The 18,741-nt window shown below is 54.8% G+C and overlaps 2 protein-coding genes across 5 annotated transcripts in view; both read right to left on the minus strand.

The window, feature by feature from the left end:
• Positions 1-6,377, minus strand: part of EIF2B3 (eukaryotic translation initiation factor 2B subunit gamma) — a 99,823-nt gene extending 93,446 nt beyond the window's left edge. For all 4 annotated transcript variants that reach the window (XR_015259144.1, XM_086752944.1, XM_086752945.1 and 1 more), the window contains exons 1-3: positions 6,306-6,377; positions 5,935-6,083; positions 3,125-3,264 (exon numbers count right to left, since the gene is read on the minus strand). Coding sequence is in view for 3 of the 4 variants with exons in the window: in XM_086752944.1 (XP_086609070.1) it covers positions 3,125-3,264; positions 5,935-6,082 (288 nt within the window). In the remaining variant the exon portion in view is untranslated. The remainder of the gene's footprint in view (positions 1-3,124; positions 3,265-5,934; positions 6,084-6,305) is intronic.
• Positions 6,378-6,839: 462 nt separating this feature from the next.
• Positions 6,840-15,268, minus strand: LOC104476685 (E3 ubiquitin-protein ligase HECTD3). The gene is made up of 21 exons (XM_086753178.1): positions 14,868-15,268; positions 14,602-14,762; positions 14,182-14,274; positions 13,647-13,782; positions 13,159-13,274; positions 12,780-12,893; positions 11,699-11,781; positions 11,301-11,466; positions 10,638-10,719; positions 10,200-10,382; positions 10,053-10,102; positions 9,869-9,933; positions 9,499-9,602; positions 9,115-9,234; positions 8,901-8,990; positions 8,603-8,809; positions 8,224-8,353; positions 7,682-7,756; positions 7,333-7,414; positions 7,170-7,241; positions 6,840-7,017 (listed from the first exon to the last, which is right to left on the minus strand). Exons 1-21 carry the CDS (start codon positions 15,186-15,188, stop codon positions 6,933-6,935), a joined length of 2,535 nt encoding a protein of 844 aa, XP_086609304.1. The 5' UTR covers positions 15,189-15,268; the 3' UTR covers positions 6,840-6,932.
• Positions 15,269-18,741: the final 3,473 nt, after the last annotated feature.

Raw genomic sequence — 18,741 nt, forward strand, 5'->3', positions numbered from 1 at the left:
GCACACACTGAAAAAACCACCACACTCACAATTCAGAAATCGGACTGCAGCTGTACTGAAGTTTCTATTTCAGTAGTTCCCATGTAAAGCAGCTTCAACTTGTGTTTAATCTCTTGTCCTGCTGGCTTTTTCAAGGTGGGGAAACAGAGTATGCATATGTATACAGTATAGAAAGATGACCTTATGCACAAAACCTTAAGAAATTTGAGAGAGATGTCTCGTTTCCAGTACTGTTACAAATCTCTTTAATCACCCTAGGTACATTACTTCACCTCATGAAGCCTTAGTTCTCAGTCGTAGAGTTGTGAAGACAGAGTGGTTAATGGTGTTAGCTATTCAGACCCCAGAATTGCATGCTTAAATAAAAACAAATAAAAAACCACCACACAAGCCAATAAAAGAGCTAATGGTAAAGAACAGACCAGACTGATACCCGGGCCTAGGAACCCAAAAAGGGGAACTTAGGGGACCAAGTTCTTTGTTGCTCATTATTTCTCAAGCACGTGACTTTAGTAATCAAGTTTAGCATAATATCTTTATTGCGTGCAGGATCCAAGAAAAGGATACATTCAGACTTGTAATGAATATAAAAACCTAATGAAGGTACTACTTTGTCAATCAGGTGTAGGCCAAGAGAGCCAAAAATAACAGGAAGAGTTCCAGTAGAGCAAAGAGCACACATCTACTCTATCAACTCTTGAAGTAAAGATGTCAAAAAAATCCTGTGTGTGTAGAGTGGGTGAACAGCAAACAAATACTTGAACAGGCTTCCTTGGCTCTCATGAACTTCTGAACAATGAGGAAAGAGCAAGACTAGTGGAGTCAGCTGCTTGTTGCTGTGAACCAAGACAGTCAGTCTTGCCTGCCCCAAAAACGCCAGCACCAAAAAGCAATAAAACAACAACGTAAAGTACTTCCCTCAGCCCTCACAGGCTTTGCACATTTGTATTCCCATGCTACTACTGAATCCAGTTCTTCAAATCTAATTTCAACATCTAATCTTCAAAGTATCAAGCTTCATTAACCAAAATGCAACACAACAAAAAGACCTGCAACTGCAGGCACAGCAAGCAGCAACGCTGCGCTGGTGGAGCTCCCTCACTTAAATGCTAGACAAGGCAGCAAGTTGTGAGACTTATGCTTTAGAGTGGTCTAACATTTATGCACATCTCAGAATTTGCGATCAGCTCTTCAGCTAGCATTAGACGTATTTCTTACAGTGCATTTATAATCTTGGCTTTACTCCATGTCACTTGCATCGCACACAAGCGAGTTGTCTATACTGCACCACGTTACCTCGTTTTTATTAAGCATACTTTCTTTTCTGTCTGTGGGCAATTAACTCAAATTGCAACAAATAAGTTTCAGCAACCAGTTTAAACTCCTCATCAGACTTTTGGCATGGGTTGCAAAAAGTTTGCCAGCAAACTATGGCCACAAGTAGCAGTTGTTTTCACCAGGGAAACTTATTCTTCGGCAAGACCCCTCTCCCGCTGCACCGTAGACATAACCAACATAGAGCAGCTTTTCAGCTACCTCTAACTGTGTAGTTCTCTCACCTGTATGACACAGGAGAGGGTTCACCCTGCAAGAGGTGTACCATGGTATGCATTTACTACAGGAATGACTCCAAAATACACAGTGCAGCAATCTGCTCAAGAAGTTAATATAGGCCTTTTTCAAATGAGAGACTGCTTTGTCCTCTCTGGCCAGAAAAGCAAGACATGGAACAGAAAGGGCAAAAGGAGTTGCTGCCATTCATACACAGCAGTTGACTGGAGAAAAGCTGTGTGCTTTTCACTACTACCTCACATCTCCTCTAAGCCTTTTTTTTTTTTTTTTCTGAAAAATAAACAGATCAACACTGCCATCTCTGAAGACAGAGTCTCTTTTCTTACCCCCACACACTTCACTGTTGTCTCCCAGGCCTCCCCCGAAGCAAACTTGCCTGGATTACCAAAAAGAGGGACACCCATACAGATCGCTCTGATCAGGCAATAAAACTGTAAGGCTAGGGTCACAATTTGTAGCATAGAGATACTTCCTTATTGCATGCACATATTTTAAAAAAATGTCAAACTGAACAACGACAGATTCCTCCACAGGACAGAAACATTCAGTTAAGTTACACTGATTTTGTTGATTTGCTTTTCCTCTTTAGATCTTCTCTTTGCCCTCTAAATTATTCTAGTCTGTGCATTAATCCCTTGTAGAATCTCTCTTGTTGTGCCATCTAAACACCCATATTTGCCTGGAAAGTTTCATCTTATCTCAACTGAAGTCTTTCTTGTCCCTGTTATAACACAGACTTCAGTAAAAAGAGCCTGAAGACAAAATGACACCTCAGAACTCAAACGGTCCCTTGATGTTCTGTTGCAACCTTTACTCAAACAGCCAATTTGGCTAATACGGCCTAAACAGACAGGGAACAAATTGGAAAGATTAAGAGTTATGAGAATGACAAAAACAAAATTCCATCCCAGATCACGGTAAGAGTGCCAAGCAGCATTTCTGCCTTACATGGGAGTGTTTTAATTGTACAGCTGGAAATTAAAATTCTATAAACTGGTGTTTTCATTAGAATAGCAGCCCTGTATCGCAGCTGGGCACTGTTTATCAAAGAGCTTACCGCAGGACCAAGCCAGCAAAAGCATAGGAAAAGCAGAAAACTGAAGCACAGAGCAAGTCACTTGCCTAATGGCGCAGGCAAGCCTGTGGCAGGGCCAAGAACTGAACACAAGCTTCCTTAAATATCGGCATGTTGCCTAAGCTACAATGACAATGAACGTTTGTACAGAACTACTTCTCCAAGCACTATGTGGACAACAGCAATCACACATCATATCAAAAACTGTGTGAACAAACAACCTTTTAATTAACCTGCCAGAAAGCTAACACTGACCAAGAAGCAGCCAGTGCCCAGCCTGGATCTGCTCAAGCCTTCCCAGCTGTCAGGTCTAGCCATTCAGAGTCTTTGTTTGAGTTCCTCCATGAGGTGACCTTGGCAAAATTCAGCTCTTCTGACGATCAGGAAATTCAGTTATCATTACATGTGACAGCTCTTAAACCACAAGCTCTTATAAACAAATGTCTTCCAGTCAAGTTCAATAAAAGACAGTAATACCTTAATTTTCTGGTGAATATGCCTCAGTGAATCTGCTGTACCCATGTCCATGTTGTCACTGATGCACACAAAATCCAGCTTCATTTTTGTGTCCAAGTTTAACATCTTTTGGATTTCCTTCCTTGTAATCACAATGACCTCTAGGACAGAGGAAAGCGGGATGAAATTAAGCGGGGAAAAAAAACCAAAAACCAAACCATATTAGTCACAAATAGAATACAGTCACTTTTTATTTACAAAGCCTGATGGAATTGTCAAAAGGCTTGAGTTGCATAACTTGGTTCTACAACAAACCAAGCTCTTCTGGCAACAGTAACTTTTGCGAAAGAGAAACTCCTACTGAATGTGAAAACAATCCCTCCTTCTTTGCGTGGGTGGAGGGTTGTTACTGAAAGGGACACATGCATGTGAGTGGCATGCGTTAGCAAGACAGAACAGAAATATCTTCTATTGTTAGCGAGTGACTTCAAACCATATGTCCTCAAACAGACCAATGAGACCCTGCATTAATGTCACCAACACTTGAGAGCTTTGTCTTTTACCCACCCTGATCCTGTATAATCCTCTGTGGGCAACACCACCAACCACTATTACAATACAAAGGTTAATCTATTTCTCAGCACCAGCCTGGCAAGAGAGTGCGAGCAACAAACTCATTCCGTCTACAAAATAAAAAAGGTAAATTTGAAGGACATCAACAGTGGCATGAAAGCATATTTTCCTAAATGAAGAATGTGAGAAAAGAAGCTCTGCAAAGACAAGACTGAGAAAACAAAACAGCAAGAAATCTTTTACCCTTGACACAAGAACTGCAAGGAAAAGCAAGAGTCAAACTCTCAAATTAAAATATCTCACCCCACAAAAAACCCCAACATTGTAACATTGTACTCCATGTGCATTTTTAACTGAGAAGTATGGGAAATTACACAGCCCTCAGCCTAGGAAGCTCCTATGGTAAGATGAAAACACACTATGAACACACCTGTATCGATTGAGACTGAACTCATCCTGGATGTGCTAACAGAAAAGAGGAAGGAACTGTAAGTATGAGAATCACGTGACAGTTTGGCACCAAAGAAACGGGAGTGCTCGCCTCCCATTCCTGTACTGGCTTCCAACTTGGATTCAAAACAGAACTAAGAACCTACAGAAAGGGACTGACAGCACATCTTGAATTGGGGAGAGAAGTAACCAGTGGAGTAGGAGTTGGTGTCAGGTGGAAGTTATAAGCCCACAGTTCAGCATAAACTTGGTGAGCTAGACAAAGGCGTCCTAATATTTATTATGGGAGATGAAGCACTTGCAGTTTGGGACAGAAGGGCAGTGAATCACAGACTGTGGAACACCTGATTACTATTATAAGTAAGTATGAGGAACTAAAGCCTCCTTTAATACTTAGAGTTATGATTCACGGAGAGAATTCATGCCACTGGAGTATTAACACAGAAACGTACAGCTTGGTCAGGGAGCAGAAGCAAGAGAGGAGCAGGAAGGTGGCAGCTTGCTTACTGAAGCTGCAACTCCAAATTTTCACATGTGATAATTGAGCGGAAGAGCTACAGGTGCAAAAGGAGAAAGATCTGACTGTAACATCACCTGCTAGTGGTCAAGAGCATCAAGTGGAAATGGTTATTTCTAAATAGTTATAAAGAGCCACACACAAAGCACAAGACCAGTTACAGAGAGGCTTTTAGCTACCCATATATCCATATCACAGGACAAAAGTATGATCCTAGCAAAAAAGAGATAGAAGAACAGTCAAATAAAGTGGACATTCAGAAAGCAAACTTCAACAAACAACAAGCAAAAAGCAATTCCAAGGGAAAAAAGTTCTTAAGGACTTCTTAATTAAAATAAAGGTAAAGTCTTAAGTTTGTGCTTTCTTTTGTTCCTTCACATTGAAACTGTAAGAGGCTGACATTGATAAGCATGAGCTGATTTTTTTTTTTCTTTTCCCTGTAAAGATCTTTACATCTTCACAAAGAAAAGTTAGGGAAAAAAGCCATATTCTCTGGATAGAGTATAGAATAATCACACAGTCACACAGGAGGAGCAAAAACAGAGGAGCAGAAAGGCAAAGAACAAATACAAACATGAAAAAACAGAGACATGAAAGGTGTCAGAAGGAAGTTCTATAAGTAGTAAGGGGAACACCACAAAAAGTTTTGGTTTACTGCTCAAAAGGTAAACAAAAACCTAAACCCAGAAAATATTAAAGAACCTCACCACATACTAAATATCATTTTAGCGCTCCCATGAAACAAGATCCACAGGTGAGCACTACAGATCTGACACTTCTCTCTGCCCTGTTCTGTCCAAATCTCAGCACTTGGATCCACGCTGCAACGACTAAATACCTTGCAAGTAACCCTGAACTTCAGGCCAGACTGAAACAACAAACCAAGAGATATCCCAAGAGAGCTGACACACTTCTTACGCCATTCTTATTAATGATTCAGAGAAAAAAAAAGAGTGAGAGACTCAGTTAACAATACTGGGAAAAACACCAAAGCTGGGAAAAACATATAGCTGGAAAAGCCTTGACAAGGGGAGAAGAGGGGGAAGGGGGCACTGGCACAGGAGGTTCAGCCTAGATTTATGGAAAGGATATGACACAGGCCAACAACATCGCTCCAGCGCAGAGGAGAGATCTGCTACTGCGCCCACCCCCATCAACAAAGCACCTGTGACAGGACACTAGAACAAGGAGGGCAACAAGCAGGAGTGGTGGAGATGACCACAGGAAGCCTGAAGAGACTGGAGTAAGCATGCTGCCTTCACTCCCACATCAAGACACGGTCGTGCCTCACCTTCGAAGCCAGCGCGCTCCAGGAGGTTCAGCGGGTACCAGAGCAGGGGCCGGTTGCCCACTGGGAGCAGTGGCTTGGGGATGCTGGAGGTCAGGTCCATCATACGGGAACCGCCTCCCGCTGCCATCACCACGGCCTGGAACTCCATGCTGCAGAGAGAGCACAGGGTAAGGCCTCATTCAAACACAGCAGAACTGGGCAGGCCCGCGCCGGGACAGGCCAAGCCTACCCCGGGCTAAGACCGGTTCGGTAAAGCCCAGCCCAACTTTAGCCGTCAGCGCTTCTCAGAGGCCTGCATCAGCTCCTCGCCTCCCCCTGCGCCCCTCACAGCCCGTGTGGAGGCGCCGGGCCTCCCCTCGTCTGGCCGTTACCTCCGCTCTGACGGCCGCCGGCTCCCAGCGTCTCACTGACAGGACAAGAATGGCGGAGCCGGCACGCGGTGCGCATGCGTCGGGAGAGCCGAGCGGGTCGATCACTAACAGCGCCAGCAGAGCGCCGATTGCCTCGATCCCCTTCCTCGCCTTGCTGCCATCAGCTCCTCCCGGCCAGTGCAGCGAGAGGAACACCGAGGGAAGGATCCCAGGCCGCGGAGCGCCGAGTCATGGATCCCTGCCCGGCCGCGGCGTGGGGTTTTGGGGGGGCTCGGCGGCGCAGCGCCCCCAGGCGGCGGAGGGTGGGGGTGCAGGGAGGGGGTGCTGGGGGGCTTGCAGGGTGCGTGGGGGGGGCCGTCTGTAGGGTGCATTGGAGGGGCAGTTTGCGGCCGCGCTCCCCACATACAGCGTGTCCAGGGAGGGGACAGGACCCGCAGAGCCCCCCACGTGCACGCCACGGCGCAGCCCCCCAGCCCCACGCTGGCCCCCCACTGCGGCTCCCAGCCCTGGAGAAGCACGGACACAGCCAGGGCCTGGGGCAGGAGGGCAGGATCCGGCCCTGCACGTTTATTGAATTCAGTGTCCCCGGGGTGAGCGGCTCCCACGGCACGGGGCACCCGGGGGGGCTCACTCATCCCAGAGGTTCTTGTCGGTGTCGATGGACATGCAGTTGTAGACGGCGTACCGCAGCAGCTCCTCGCAGGCCTTGGCCCTGGGGGGCGGGACGCTGGGTCACCAACAGCCCCACGCTTCCCTCCCCATGCCCGGCCAGACACCCCCCAGGGCAGGACCTGGGAGGGGACCCTAATGCCAGCCCCAGGGAGGAAGCGAGTGTCCCCATCCCCTGTCCCCAGCTTGACCTACGAGGAATAGTTGGGCAAGAAGAAGCTGCAGGAGCACGTGGAGGCCTCTGGCATCAGGTCCAACGCGTTCGAGCTCGAGAGAAAGGAGACAGAGTCACACCCTGGCACAGCACAGGGACCCCAGCACGGAGCAGGGATCCCGGCACCGTGCAGCATGGACTCACTTTGACCTTTCTGGGTAGACTGTGATCTGAACTGGGAGACGGCTCCGGCCAGTGACAAACTTGAGGAAGCGGCTGAGATCCTCTGAGGGGAACGACAAGGTTCAAGTCTCGAGGACACGGACAGGACCGTCCCATTTGCTGCCGTCATGGCAGTGTTTGCCCTTGCAGGGGCATCCCGGGAGCACAGGGCAAAGCTAAGGGATGCTCTCAGCATCCCAGGAAGGGCCAGGTGGGATGTCCCCAGCCAACTCCCAGAGAAGCGCTGGTGAGCATCCCTGGGGCACAGGGCAGTGGGTTACCCCGTCCCCTGGCCCATCCCACTGCACGTGAAGAGCTAGGGGAAACTCACCGCTGGTGAAGTTGTTGAGCGCCTCCAAGAAGTTCTGGATCCGGGTGTCATCGGGGGGAAACTCCTCAAAAGTGACTGTGACAAAGAATACACCACAGCTTTGTTAGAAACTCCCAGCAAAGAAAACTAACGTGGGGCACATCCAGCCTATCCTTCTGCCAGAGCCTAGAGCAGAGGCAGGAGAGGAGGAGACCCTCTGCTGTCAGTGAGCCCATGCAAGCCCCCAGCACCCCAAGAGGGGCCAGCACTCTGCACAAAGGTGGGTAGAGAAATGGGGGTTTTGCTTTGCAGGGTGGCCATTTGTCTCTGCCCACAGCAGCCAAAGACCAGAGGGACTAGAGTGGGGACCGATGGGGTTTGCAGTTAAACCTGAAGCATCCCTATCTGGGGTCCTTCCGGCTGATCCTCTCCCAGGCTCCCAGACACGCCATGATCAGGGACTCAGCACGGGGCAGGATGCATGCACAGGACGAGGACCATCAAGGGGGACCCGACCCACACAGCAGGGCTGGGAGCAGGTTTTGGCTGGCCCTGACACTTACTGAACTTCCGCAGTTCGGCCACCGTGATCTCAGGGTCCCCACAGACCTTCTTCTCCAGCTGCTGCCAGGTGAGCAGGTCCAGCACAGGCTGGGGCACCACACGGAGCAGCCCGGCACGCATGGCTGCAATCTGGGGGAGCACAGGAAGGGTTCCACATCACTGTGATGGCCCAGGGCAGCCAGCCAGGGCACTGGGACGACAGGACCCCAAAAGGGGTCCTGGGGCTCATGGACATCCTGGGCATGGGACGCACAGAGGAACTGCCCAGCTAAAGCTGCTTTTGGGGACACGTTTTCACAGCCACCAACCCCACAGGTACCAGGAGTGCCTGCCACAGGGTCCCCTTGCAGCCACGCAGACCCTGGGGGACGGTGTTACCTGCTCCTTGCTCTCCTCCAGTCGAGCCTTCCGCACCAGGCGGATGAACTCCTTGCGGTCCTCATAGCGCACCACGGTGCTGCTGCCATTGGGGATCAGCTCCACCACGCGCTGGTCACTCAGCACCGTCGTGTAGGTCAGCTCTTTGCCAAACATGAATTCAAAGGCTTCCCTGTCCACCTCCTCCAGCACCTCCAGCAGCTTCACCTGCAACCCCAACGGGCAAAAGCCATCACAGTGGAGCCAAAGCAGCCACAGGAGCACACTGCCCTGCCCTGCCAGCCCCAGTCCTGCTCACCAGCTCTGAGTCCACGGCGGCAAAGTCCTTGCTCCAGCTGACCTCCTCCCCTGCCAGCTGCTTCCACACCAGCGCCGGCAGAGCCAGGATCTGCCAGAGGGACCAGAGACACACGTCCTCCCCATGTCCCTCCTTCAGCTGAGGACGGCCCCTCTGAGACAAGACAGCCCCCACCAAACCCCCTTGCCGGTCAGGGAGGCTCTGCTGTGCTCACCAGAAACTCCTTGCTCCTCAGGGCTGCTCCCATCAGCTGCCCGATCCACTCATACTTGGGGAAGTCCTTGCAGGAGGGGTTGGGGACGTACATGTCCCTGGTGTTACTGCTGCTGTTACTCTGCCAGAGAGAGGATTAGGACTCGTGGACACAGACGTGACCAGCCCAGCGCGATCCCTCCCTGCAGCCTCTCTCTCCATCACCCTTCTACCTGCCTCTGCTGCCCTTTACACCCCTCCGGAGGTCTCCACCACCCAGATACAAGCAGAGCCCCTCTAGCCAATGGTCCTGCAAGCGTTAAGATAGGACTAACACCCCAAAAGCCCCCAGGCTCTGCTTGATGTCCCCCCGGGGTCAGGACAAGCAGACAGCATGTTGCCAAACCTGGTTGGAGCTGCGCACGAAGAAAGGCAGGGGCACAGGGACATCGCCTGAGCTGGGACACAGCTCCTCCGACACGTCTGACAGGCTGTCCCGAAAGCCACCGCCTGCAATGGGGGAGAGGCTGGTTAATGCCTGACATACCCAGGTCCAGAGGCTGAGCCGCAGGATCTGGCCAAGCCACCCCCTCTCTGTGTGGCAGGGGCAGTGCTGGGGGCACAGGGGAGATGCACCATGTGTGCAGAGCAGGACTGCCTCCCATAGAGCAGCCAGGACAGCGTGGGCACCCCACCACAGCAGGTGACCTACCAAGCTGCCCCGCAGCAGGAGAAAGCCCAGGGGAGAGCCCCGGGCGGGAGGGCAGAGCTCTCACCGTTGTCGATGATGCCCTCGGTGATGAACTCGCACTCCCACCACTGGTTGTAGCTCAGCGGCCACCTGCGGAGAAGCAACAGCCCCATGCACACCCCTGCTCTGAGCAAGCTAGCAGCACCCAGCGTGCCCTCACAGTCCGCTCCCGGGAGGTGGCACCCCACAAATGTGACATGAAGACCTACCTGTAGTCCAAGGGCTGATTGTTCTTGGAAGATCTGAGACTTTCGTACAACTGGAGGGGAGCACAGAGCAGAAAGGGGATGAGATGCAGCAGGGGCAAGCGATGCTGAGCTGGCAGGTACCTGGCACGGGGCATGGCGTGGCCGTACCTGCGTGAAGACGGTGTTCTTGCAGCTGGGGTCCAGAGTGGGGTTGGTGCGGTGCTCCCGGGCCAGGTGCCGGTTGATGTACAGCTTTGGCAGGGTCCGAGGCGGGGTGCTCTCCGAGGACTGGAGACAGTGGGTGATGAGGGCTGTGCTCTGCTTGGACAGCAGCAGGAATGGCTTCATGCTCTAGCAAGGGACGAGCAGGGATGGTTAGATCCTGCCTGTTCCCTGGACCCAAGTGCAGCCCCCGGTGTTGCAGGGGATGCTCAGCTCCTCCATCCCTCCAGCAATGCCCAGCATGGCAGTTCTCAGCACGAGCTCTGGGCTGGTCTGGCCCCATCGGATCAAGGGGGTCGTGCCACAGTCCCCAGGGAAACCAGCCAAGCCCATGACGAGATGCTCCTACCAGCACCATCCCAGGGGAGCCCAGCAAACGCTCACCCTGAGTGCATTGAAGGTGCCAATGCTGTCCTCGGAGAGGGGGATCAGGTAATGCAGGACACCGTCCAGGAGCTGGACAAACCTGGAGAACGGAGAGAGCAGCAGCATGAGGCTGTGAGGGGGCTGGCAGACTTGTGGAGCGCAACACACTCACAGCCTTTCACTGCAGACTGCCCCAGGCATGCACCGAGCCTGGGTACCCCATTCCCTGCACATGGGTCTCCTCCAGCCCACAAAGGGACACCACCAAGGGGAGCACCCAACCAGTAACCTCTGACCAAGCGCTTTATTTTGATCCCCACCAAGAAAAAGCTGCAAATGAGGCAGCCCAGCCCATGCCACAGCACTGCGGCTGAATCACTGCAGAGGGTTTCTCGGTGGAGCCAGTGCAGACCCCAGCCCATGGCTGCCCTGGAGGCAGTGGGGTGGGGGACTCCACATGATGCAGGCCCCCTCACCACTGTGCTCCCCAGACATTCAGAGCAGCCGTGTTCAGAGCAGCCGTGTTCAGATGGGGAACAGCAATCTGAAGTCCCTGCTGCACACAGCGAAGGAGCTGGCAGACTTTAGGCAAGACACATGCAACCCTCTGCTAGAAGCCAGGGCATAGTACTTCTCAGGGCCTGGGCTTGTTGTGGGGATGGTGCCGTCTCCGTGCCGTACCTCTGAATGAGCACAGCCCGCCGGTACAGCACATCGGCATCCATCCGCTCCAGGAGAGGATAGCGCACCAGCCGGGCCGGCTGGAACATGTCAGCGTTGAGGATCAGGTCCCACTCCCAGAAGGACTTGATCTTAATCCCTCGCAGGCGGACGTTGTACCCTTGGTCTGCCAAGAAAGGGCAGTGATGCCGCATGCATGGCTACAGCTGTGTGGCCGGCATGGCTTGGATGCTGCAAGTGGGGGCAAGGAGCCCCCAGTGCCTGTGACTTCCCAAATCAGGCTCATTCCCCAGCTTTTCCTCCAACAGATCACAAAAGGCAGCAGCTGGTGTGGCAGGAAGAGCCGCAAGTGCCACTATTGGCTGCAGCTTTAGGGCCGGGCTGGGCCGGCAGCTCACCTCGGCACTCCAGGATGCGGATCTCCAGCACTGGCAGGTGGGTCTTCATGTCGCGGAGGATGCATATGTCCTGGAAGCTGTTCCTGCACACAGCACAGAGGGAGATGGCAGAGCGGCGAGGTGCGGGCCACTCCAGCTCCCCAGCCACTACCTGTGGTGAAAGCTCCCCCATCTCACCAGAGCTGCAGCAGGAGGAGACCGAGCAGAGAGGAGAGGCTGTCAGAGGCACAGAGATGTCCTGAAGAAGGTGGAAGCGGTGTCCAAAGAAGAGCCAGAAAAGAGCATACATTAAAAGCAGAATAGAAAGGCGAGATGGCCAAGAGCATGTCATTGTTCCCAGGGGGTCCAGGCACATCTCACATGGCACAACCATCCTTTGAGCCAAGCTGGTCATGCGAGGGTGATGTGCTTTGAAAGCCTTTGGCAAGATCCCATCAAAGACCTAAGGGCATGTGGGGGGAAAAACCACTGTGACTACCCAGATGCAGTGAGGAGTTGGCTCTTGCCACTGGGAAAGAGACCTTGGTGGTCTCATGGGTGCTTCTTCAAAGACAAATTTCACTGCTCGGCCAAAAAAAAAAAGCAAACAGGCAAGTTCTGGGGAAGGAGGAGGAGATGTTTGCGCCCCTGCGTAAAACCCTGCTTGCCTCAAGAAGGGTGCTGCAGAGCCAGGGCAAAGAGGGCGAGGTGAAGCGCTCTGGGACTTCTCAGTTACAGCACGGCAGAGATGCTCAGAAAGGAGACAGCAGCAGCATGTGCCCCCAGAGGCGAGGAGGAGGAGAAAAGACCCCCCAAAGTCCCCAGGCAGGAGGAAGCACACTGCAGCCCAGCTGCTGCAGTATGGATGAGGAGCAGGAGTGGAGACAAAGGCGCTCGGCTGGCACATGGGACCAGGGACCACCATGCCTGTGGGGACAGATGTAGCCTGCACCCAGGGAGCCCCGACCTGCAGAGAGCCACCATCACCCCCAGCTCGTTCAGGCCTGACCCCAGCCCTTTCCTTAGCATCTGCTTGGGAAGCAGAGACAGCTCAGGTGTTTGGCCCAAGTGAGACCCGGGCTACTCCTCGCTCGTTACTCACTCGTTAATTAGGACGGTTCTCAGGTGCTGCAGCCTGTTGGGTGCCCCCCCATACACAGCCACTCGCCTGGGTATGTAGGAGATGAGCTGCCCATCCAGCACCAGCCACAGCTTCCTGGGGATGAGAAAAGAAAGGGGCAGTGTTGTCCTCCCATCCCAAGCCACTTGGGTGCAGAGATGGCCCCAGAGATGTCCTGGGGCCGGGGGCAAGGCTGTGTCCTCCTGGGGTGCATCTGGCAACAGCTGCCCCCCGCCTCAACCCCCAGCCCCCGGCTGCAGCCCAAGGAAAGCTGCGTTTAGGAGGAAGATGGTGCTTTGCCCCACACCATGTCCATCCCTGGCACAGCCACCAGCAGAAAGGGGTCACCCCAAGGTCTCACTTGATGATGGTGCCTTTCTTCATATTGAGCCGCACCCAGTGCTGCCCTGGGGGCCCGTTGCTCTCCCAGAAGGTGTATGTCAGGTTGTCCGTCAGACGGGCCACACCACAGTCCTCCTGCAAGAGTGCAGCAAGCGAAGGGAGGGAGCTGAGCATCCTTGGGCACATCATGACCACCCATGGGATGGGTCCCGTGGGGCCAGAGGAGGTCAGGACCAGGCCAGCCCCTCGGTTCGTTGGGGTGTGAATGCATGGTGGCTTCCACACAGGGCAAACTGGGCACAGCCATGGACCCAGTGCCCCAGAGACACAATGGGGTTTTGCTCCAGATGCCCAACTCCTCGCCACTTCATTAGAGCGGCAAAACCCCTCCACCATCCCTTGCCCCTGCAGAGTGGACAGCCATTGCTTGCTGCTCCTTCCCGCAGCTGCAGCAATGCTTGTGTGTCTCATGTTGATTTTAAGCCATGGAGGAGCCCCGGTACGCACCACATGTGAGGAGACCTCGATGCTGCTGAGGTGCTCCTTGCTGCAGTCAGCACGTTGCAGCTCACTCTCTCTGTGATCATACAGGAAGCGCCCCAGCTCCATGTCGTGCTCGTAGCTCCAGCCCCGAGGCACAGACCTGGCAGGAGGGATCCGTGTTAATGGGACAGGGAGACCAGGCTTCACCCCAAACCTGCCCACCATCACCGTGCAGGTCCCCCAGCTCGATCGGCTGCAGCATCTCATGGTCATCACATCGGGATGGTGCCAGGCAGCTGTCCCCGCCACAGGCAGATGGCACGGCTGTATCTCACCACCACTGCAACGGGTGTTTATGGCCATCCCAGCCCAGCGGGAACAGCGCCATGCGGTCACTCCGATGCTTTGTGGAGCAAAGGCCATCTTTGCTTCAGCAGCGTCAAACAGTATCAGCGTAAAAGGCATCTCATGGCACCCGTATTCCCCACTCTCCCCGTCCAGGTCCCAGCCAGCCGCCCCTCGGGGAGCTGCAGTATCGCTCTAGGAAATGCACTCATACCGAAACTTCTGCACCGCGGCCTCATCCTGGTCTATGAGCGGGGGCTTCTCTCCCAGGCGCATGCAGTACGTCAGGTCCACCACTTGTTCCCAGCTGGAGCGGCACAGGCAGAGGAGTCACACAAGGGAAAAAGTGAGTCAGTGCTCAGCGTGCCCAAGCCGTACTGCCTCAGCCTGGAGTGCAGGCAGCAGCGGTGGGGGAGCGGGGTGTCACACCCAGGGGCTGCAGGAACAGCCACGGGAGGGACGAGAGCGTCCCTGCACCCGGGCCCGGGCTGGGGCAGAGCACGGGAACCCAGCTGGACGTGCCCAGGGCATTTGGGATGGCTGGGTCGCACGTCCTCCGTGGGCAGGGACCCGCGGGCACCTCCAGCGCCCAGGGCCCCGTCCCTCCGCGGGGCGCAGCAGGCGGGGGCCGTACCTGACGGCGGGTCTGTAATCCACCCCGAGCGCCTGGTGCTGCCACTGGATCCTCTCCACCGATTCGACCGGCACCAACTTATCTCCGCCCTCTCCGAACCTCTGCGCCAGCACCCAGCCCTCCTCCAGCTGACGGCCGCTCGCCTGCTCCTCCAGCTGGTCCTGGGCGCACATCCCGCCTTGTCACCCCCGCCGGGGCCCCGCGTCCCTCGGGGACAGCCCGGGGCGCGTCCTTGCCCACCCCCCCCCATTCCTCCCGCCCGTTACCTTGCTGAGCTTGACCCAGAGCCCGGCGCCGTTGCAGTACTCCTCGCCGGTGGCGCGGAGGCAGCCGCCCTTCCGCACCTCGATGGTGGCCCGCGCCGCCCGCTTCCCGCCCCGCGCCGGCCCCGGGCTGTCCCAGACGCTGAGCAGGCTGCGGGGGGTGGCGGCGGCGGCGGGGTCCTTGCAGATCTTGTACTGCACCTCCCGCGGCACGTAGCAGAGCGCGGCGGGCAGCGCCCGGGAGCGGCGGAAGCACTCGCTGCACTGCAGCAGGAACCGCAGCCGGCCCAGCGCCTGGTGCGGCGCTTCCCCCGCCGCAGGCATCGCGTACCGGCTACCGCGCACGGCGGTGCCGCTCCCGCTGCGCCCCGGGCTGTCCCCCCGCCGCTATGCCCCGGCGGTACCGGTTCCCCTCCGGCCGTGCCGCCGCGCCCGCCTCCGCCTCCGGCCGCGCCCTCCCGGGCTGCGGCCTCCTCCCCGGGGCAGGCCCCAGGCCTCCCTCACCCCTCCCGGGCGGCGGGGTGCGGGGCCGCCGCCGTTTGCCAAGACGCGGCTGTGTTACGCCGACCCTGGTCCCTCGGTCGGGTCACCCGCATCCCCTCGCCCCGCCATTTGGACTCTGCTCCCTCCTGGCCTCCAACATCCCCTTGCCCCCCTACAAACAGAGAGGGGGTCCCTGGGGGGTCAGGGCACAGGGCGACCTCTCCAGCACGGATAGGGAAGAGAGGGGAGAGGGCATCCTGCCATGGGGACAGCCGGCTCGGGGACATATTGCTGCCCCAGGCAGGCTTGCAGCGGGTGGGGAGGCTCCAGGCCCCTGCTGAGGAGGATGATGGGCTTCCCAGCCCCAGAACAGCTTTATCCCAGCCAGCAGTGGCATCCTGGCAGCAGGAGCAAGGCCACGACACCCGGCAGCACCCAACTGCCCCAGAACACTGGCAGTGCGTCGCCCCACATCATGCCTGCCTGTCGCATACCGCGGCAAGGCGGTGGCAGACAGCAACTCAGCTCCACCCTACAGCGCTTGAATTTCTCCAGGCTGGGCACCAACAGCTATGTTTAGGGAGCAGGAAACAACCCGGCTGGCAGAGCTCAAAGGTCCTTACACCCCTCCGGTGCCTGTCTGCTCTCCTGGCAGGTCAGAGTCCAGCTCCATCTCTGCCTGCAAAGGCACAGTGCAAAGAGAGGTCTGACAACTGCCGCCCCTGCAGCGTTATCTATCGAACGGGCGTGCCGGTGCCTCACCGCAGCGACGGGCACCGGCCCCGCCAGGAGCAAAGGGCCCTGAACCACAGGGTGAGAGAAACGCAAGCTTCTGCCTTGCTCTGAACTGTGGCCGCTGCAGCCAGGACGATCCCGCACCCTCCCTCCGCAGCCACGCCACCCTATAAAACTGGTTGCAGAGCTGCTGCAAAAGGGTTCAGCCAGGCAATACTGAGCCACCTCCATGGCACTGGTTTGTGTGCAAAGGGTGTCACCAGGCCAGTGTCTGCTTCACCTCCAGTTGCCTCTCATGACGCCAGTCTCCATCGCGGTTTAATCCAACAGGACCCAGGAGCCCCAGCCAGACAAACCATCAGGAAGGGCAGGAGCAGTTAGTTCATTCACTTTATTTTAGATCCTACATGAGGTAGGGACAGACAGATCCTGTCAAACTACTTAGAGCTTGTTAAGCTCCAGGGTATTAGTGGACTAACACGAACAGCTAGACTACACGTGCGTTATTAGTCACCTGAAGCTATTCTATGGCAATTCATCAAGAAGAAGTGGTTACAGGGAGCCGTCACTGCATCAGTCCCTCCTCCAGGTCACCCCTACCCACAGGTGCCTCCTGCTCAGCCTACCCTCAGAGGCACCAGCACCTTCCTCAGGATGGCATGGGCTTGAAAATTGATCTCAACCAACTTGAGACTGGGTGAGGGGGTGGAGACGCACAGCCTCCAGTTCCTGCTGCCCAGGAGGGCTCCTGTGCCCCAGGCCATGTGTAGCAGGAGTCCAGGGCAGGGGTACTTGACTTGGTGTCTTCTCAGACACGGTAGGAGACAGCTCCTACCCGCAGCTTTAGAGATCAGAGGAGGAACGTAACCCAGCACTGAAATAACACCTACTTTGGACCCCTGAGACTGGCAGGAGCTGAGCCAGGCTGACCTTTTCCACAACTCGCTGGGCTGTCACAGCAGAAATTCAGTTTGCGATTGGCTTTAAAACATCACAGATGAGACAGAGGACTGCACGGAGGAGATCCAGGCCAGTTACCAGCTCCCCTTTCCCAGCTCATCTTTGCACAGCAAACTCAACAGCATGATCCGTGGGTTATCTTGGCCTCCTTGCTCAGCAGCCACATTTGTCCAGATGCTCTGACCGTGCACTAAATGATCTCAGCTGAGACCTTGCAGCAGCAATGGCCTCTTCCTGCAACTAGAAGGGCTTTCACAGGTCTCTACACCCTGATATAACACTACAGTGGTGACTGCTGCCATTCTCTGACATGTATATGGCCATAACATAAAATGAACAGTAAAACAGTGGTATATATGGTAAAACAATGTTTTTCTCAATATGTTTGTAGGGGTTAAACCCAGACCATCCTGGCTGAGCTCCCAACTGCAGCTTTCTTGCTAGGGCCAGGGTCCTGTTTCTACAAGTATTTTTTAAATAAAAATCTGCATCATCAGCTAGATCATTTCCCCAGAGCTCCAGTACTCACACCAGAGCTCCAGCAAGCCCTTGGGCAGCACACTTTTCTCAATGTCAGGAAATAAACCCAGGGGGGTGAGAGGTCAGGGGCTAAAAGACTTTGCTAGGAGGAAGAGTAGGGAAATGTGGGAAAAGCTGGAGTTGGTAACTCCATCAAATGCTTCAGGTTAGGGAGGACCTAGACCTGAAGTCAGCAGGGCAAGATTAAAAGTTTAATTGCCTAGGGCTGTAAGACAAGTCTTGAGCATCTCCAAGGATGGAGATGCTACAGTGCTTCTGGGGAAGGATCCCAACACTTCAGCCAGGCTCTGCTCTTAGCATCGCTCTGCACAGCAGCTCTCCCTTCATCAGGGAGGGCTGGGACTGTGTGCATGGATGAGAGGCAGTAGAGCTAGCGAAGCATCTCGTCCCTCAGGGGGAAACCTGAGCTGCTCCGAGTGCCTCTGTAATTACCTTGGTTATCCTGTCAGCTGCAGTTGCTTCCACCAAGGCCAGGGAAGCCAGTGGTCACCTGTTGGAGATGTCTCAGCCAGAGGTACCTGTTCTCCCACAGCCGGTCACCCCAAGCAGCCCCAGCTGGCTCTTGGCCTGCCCATTCCCACAGGTGGCATCAGCTCACCCTTCACCAAAGACTAGGGCCCTTTTATCCACCCTGCCCTGAGCCACTCAGCAACCGACTGACCCCTACCTGGCAATAAAGCACCAGAGAGGAGTCAATTTTTCTTGCTACTTCTAGTTCTGCTCAGTAAATAATGTGACCTCCTGCTGATCTCCCTTGGAGACAAATGGGCAAGGCTGAAAAAAGCAGGATCAATTCTACCCAATGTCAGTGGCCAGAAAGGATCTAGGATGGCTCATTTCAAATCCCAGCTCGATGCTGAAGACTCCTTCACCAACACTCCTGACCAAGGCCAAGCCAGCAGATCAAAGTCCTTTCACCAGCTTGCCCGTGCCCATTTAACACAGACACCCTAGGACGTGACTCAGCCACCAGCACGGAAAGGTATCGCTCTGTCTCTGCTCCTATCCATGCTGGTTGTTGAAATCAGTCGCAAAGCGACAGAGCTCAATTCTGAGATAAATCTAGGATTTACAAAAAAACCTCCTCCAGCAGATGGGACTTCACACTCACCCAGCTGAGCGTGGAAGGCTCTGGTACAGGCAAGGGCTGCCAGAAATG

This window comes from Chlamydotis macqueenii, chromosome 8 (assembly GCF_036417535.1).
Source record: "Chlamydotis macqueenii isolate bChlMac1 chromosome 8, bChlMac1.mat, whole genome shotgun sequence".
In the NCBI taxonomy this organism is placed as follows: domain Eukaryota; kingdom Metazoa; phylum Chordata; class Aves; order Otidiformes; family Otididae; genus Chlamydotis; species Chlamydotis macqueenii.

What these genes read in the sequence shown, in the direction of transcription:
- LOC104476685 (XM_086753178.1), bottom strand. Translation starts at nt 15,188, where the DNA reads ATGCCTGCGGCGGGGGAAGCGCCGCACCAGGCGCTGGGCCGGCTGCGG. An exon ending in AGAACACCGTCTTCACGCAG is followed by an intron (nt 10,103 to 10,199) that starts GTACGGCCACGC and finishes GCTCCCCTCCAG; the next exon opens with TTGTACGAAAGTCTCAGATC. An exon ending in GGCCGAACTGCGGAAGTTCA is followed by an intron (nt 7,757 to 8,223) that starts GTAAGTGTCAGG and finishes TCTTTGTCACAG; the next exon opens with TCACTTTTGAGGAGTTTCCC.